General features: G+C 45.8%; 1 protein-coding gene across 1 annotated transcript in view; it reads left to right on the top strand.

The window, feature by feature from the left end:
• Positions 1-2,630, top strand: part of LOC106537114 (immunoglobulin superfamily DCC subclass member 3) — a gene marked incomplete at its 3' end in the record, with an annotated part of 13,517 nt that extends 10,887 nt beyond the window's left edge. The window contains 5 exon segments of the mRNA XM_014034483.1: positions 1,206-1,511; positions 1,579-1,723; positions 2,013-2,143; positions 2,261-2,398; positions 2,472-2,630. Of these exon segments, the coding sequence (XP_013889937.1) occupies positions 1,206-1,511; positions 1,579-1,723; positions 2,013-2,143; positions 2,261-2,398; positions 2,472-2,630 (879 nt within the window).
• Between the last annotated feature and the right edge of the window lie 38 nt (positions 2,631-2,668).

Raw genomic sequence — 2,668 nt, 5'->3', positions numbered from 1 at the left:
TTCTGGGTTAGAACATTTCAGGGTTAGAACAGTTCTGGGTTAGAACAGTTCAGGCTTAAAACAGTTCTGGGTTAGAACATTTCAGGGTTAGAACAGTTCTGGGTTAGAACAGTTCAGGCTTAAAACAGTTCTGGGTTAGAACATTTCAGGGTTAGAACAGTTCTGCGTTAGAGCAGTTCAGGGTTAGAACAGTTCAGGGTTAGAACAGTACTTGGGGTTAGGTAAAGTCTGTCTTAGAATAGTTCTGAGTTAGAACAGTTCAGGGTTAGAGTAGCTCAGGGTTAGAACAGTTGAGGGTCAGAAAAGTTCAGGGTTAGAACAGACTCAATGTCAATGTTAGAACAGTTTAGGGTTAGAACAATTCAGGGTTAGAACAGTTCAAGCTTAGAACAGTTCAGGGTTAGAAAAGTTCAGGGTTAGAACAAACCTCAGTGTTAGAACAGTTTAGGGTTAGAACAATTCAGGGTTAGAACAGTTCAAGCTTAGAACAGTTCAGGGTTAGAAAAGTTCAGGGTTAGAACAGTTCAGGGTTAGAACAGTTCAGGGTTAGAACAGTTCAGGCTTAGAACAGTTCAGGCTTAAAACAGTTCTGTGTTAGAACAGTTCAGGGTTAGAACAGTTCTGGGTTAGAACAGTTAAGGCTTAAAACAGTTCTGGGTTAGAACATTTCAGGGTTAGAACAGTTCAGGGTTAGAACAGTTCAGGGTTAGAACAGTTCAGGGTTAGAACAGTTCAGGCTTAAAACAGTTCAGGGTTAGAACAGTTCTGTGTTAGAACAGTTCAGGGTTAGAACAGTTCTGGGTTAGAACAGTTCAGGCTTAAAACAGTTCTGGGTTAGAACATTTCAGGGTTAGAACAGTTCTGCGTTAGAGCAGTTCAGGGTTAGAACAGTTCAGGGTTAGAACAGTACTTGGGGTTAGGTAAAGTCTGTCTTAGAATAGTTCTGAGTTAGAACAGTTCAGGGTTAGAACAGTTCTGAGTTAGAACAGTTCAGGGTTAGAACAGTTCAGGGTTAGAACAGTACTTTGGTTTAGAACAGTTCAGGCTTATAACAGTTCAGGGTTAGAACAGTTCACAGTCCTGACTGGGCCAGGGTCTGTTACCTGTTACAGAACAGAAACCAGACATTAAATCACACCTTATGATCTAAGTCCACTTCCTGTTCTTGCAGAGACTCCACCCCTTACCTACCTGTCTCTCTCCAGATGTGCTTGGGGCCTTGGAACTTGCCTTCCTGACAGAGCCTAGTGATGTGATTGCAGTCAGGGATCGTCCCTTAATGCTGCATTGTCAGGTGGAAGGGGAGGGTCCTATTTCCATCACCTGGAGACGTAATGGTGTTGTTGTGATGACCGGTACCAAGGCAACAGTGCTCAACAATGGCACACTGCTCATCAGGAACTTCTCCAAGAGACGTGAGAGCAATGAGACAGATGCTGGAGAGTACGACTGCGCTGCACAGAACCGCTATGGGATGTTGATCAGCCGCAAAGCCCGAGTGCAGCTCGCCTGTGAGTCGAATCACAACAAGTAGCATGTATTCACAACATTAACTGACACATCTCTTTCTCAACCAAGCACTCCCAAAGTTCCTGTCCCACCCACAATCCCTCTCTGTAGATGAAGGGGGCGTGGCCAGACTCAGTTGCCAGGTGAATGGGATTCCACAGGCTAACATCACCTGGCAAAGAGACCGACGCCCACTGAGTACAGATGACCCAAGGTGGGTTCCACACTGGCACCACATGGATCAGAACCATGTAACTAGCATATGTGTGTATGTCTGCACAGAACCTCAGAACCATGTTCTTAACATGTTCTGTGTGTTCAGAACCTCAGTGTGTTCTTCACATGTTCTGTATGTTCAGAACCTTAGTGTGTTCTTCACATGTTCTGTGTGTTCAGAACCTTAGTGTGTTCTTCACATGTTCTGTATGTTCAGAACCTTAGTGTTCTTCACATGTTCTGTATGTTCAGAACCTTAGTGTTCTTCACATGTTCTGTGTGCTCAGGTACACGCTGCTTCCTAACGGTGTGCTGCAGATCAGTGGCGCTCAGCGCTCTGATAATGGTCTGTTTCGATGCGTGGCGTCAAACATCGCCAACACACGCTTCAGCCACGAGGCTCAGCTGTCCGTCACAGGTGAGCTGATGTTCTAATGAACACAAATGACAGATTCTATTAAAGAACCTGTCAGATTAAATTTAGGGTGAAAAAGCCCTGGTGTTTTATGTTTGTTATATTGGGGCGTGGTTCTAGTTGCTGGATCCAGATCCTACAAGGAGCCGGTCATCCTGTCTGGACCTCAGAACCTAACCATCAACGTCCACCAGACGGCCATTCTGGAATGCATTGCCACAGGAAACCCTCGGCCCATCGTGTCCTGGAGTCGCCTCGGTAACAGCAGCGTATATGATTGATCAGATTATCTGCTTCTCAGCTGATCTTCATCTTCATATGTTCTGATCAGATGGGCGGTCCATCGGGGTGGAGGGGATCCAGGTTCTGGGAACAGGGAACCTGATGATCTCTGATGCCACGCTGCAGCATTCCGGAGTTTATGTTTGTTCAGCCAACCGACCCGGCAGCAGGTCCAGAAGAACTGCGCTTGGACGCCTGGTGGTGCAAGGTAAACAAACAAACAAACAAACAAACAAACAAACAAAC

The sequence above is a fragment of the Austrofundulus limnaeus genome, unplaced genomic scaffold (assembly GCF_001266775.1).
Source record: "Austrofundulus limnaeus strain Quisiro unplaced genomic scaffold, Austrofundulus_limnaeus-1.0 Scaffold2137, whole genome shotgun sequence".
Taxonomy (NCBI): domain Eukaryota; kingdom Metazoa; phylum Chordata; class Actinopteri; order Cyprinodontiformes; family Rivulidae; genus Austrofundulus; species Austrofundulus limnaeus.
This window is presented reverse-complemented; position numbering and strand designations above follow the sequence as displayed.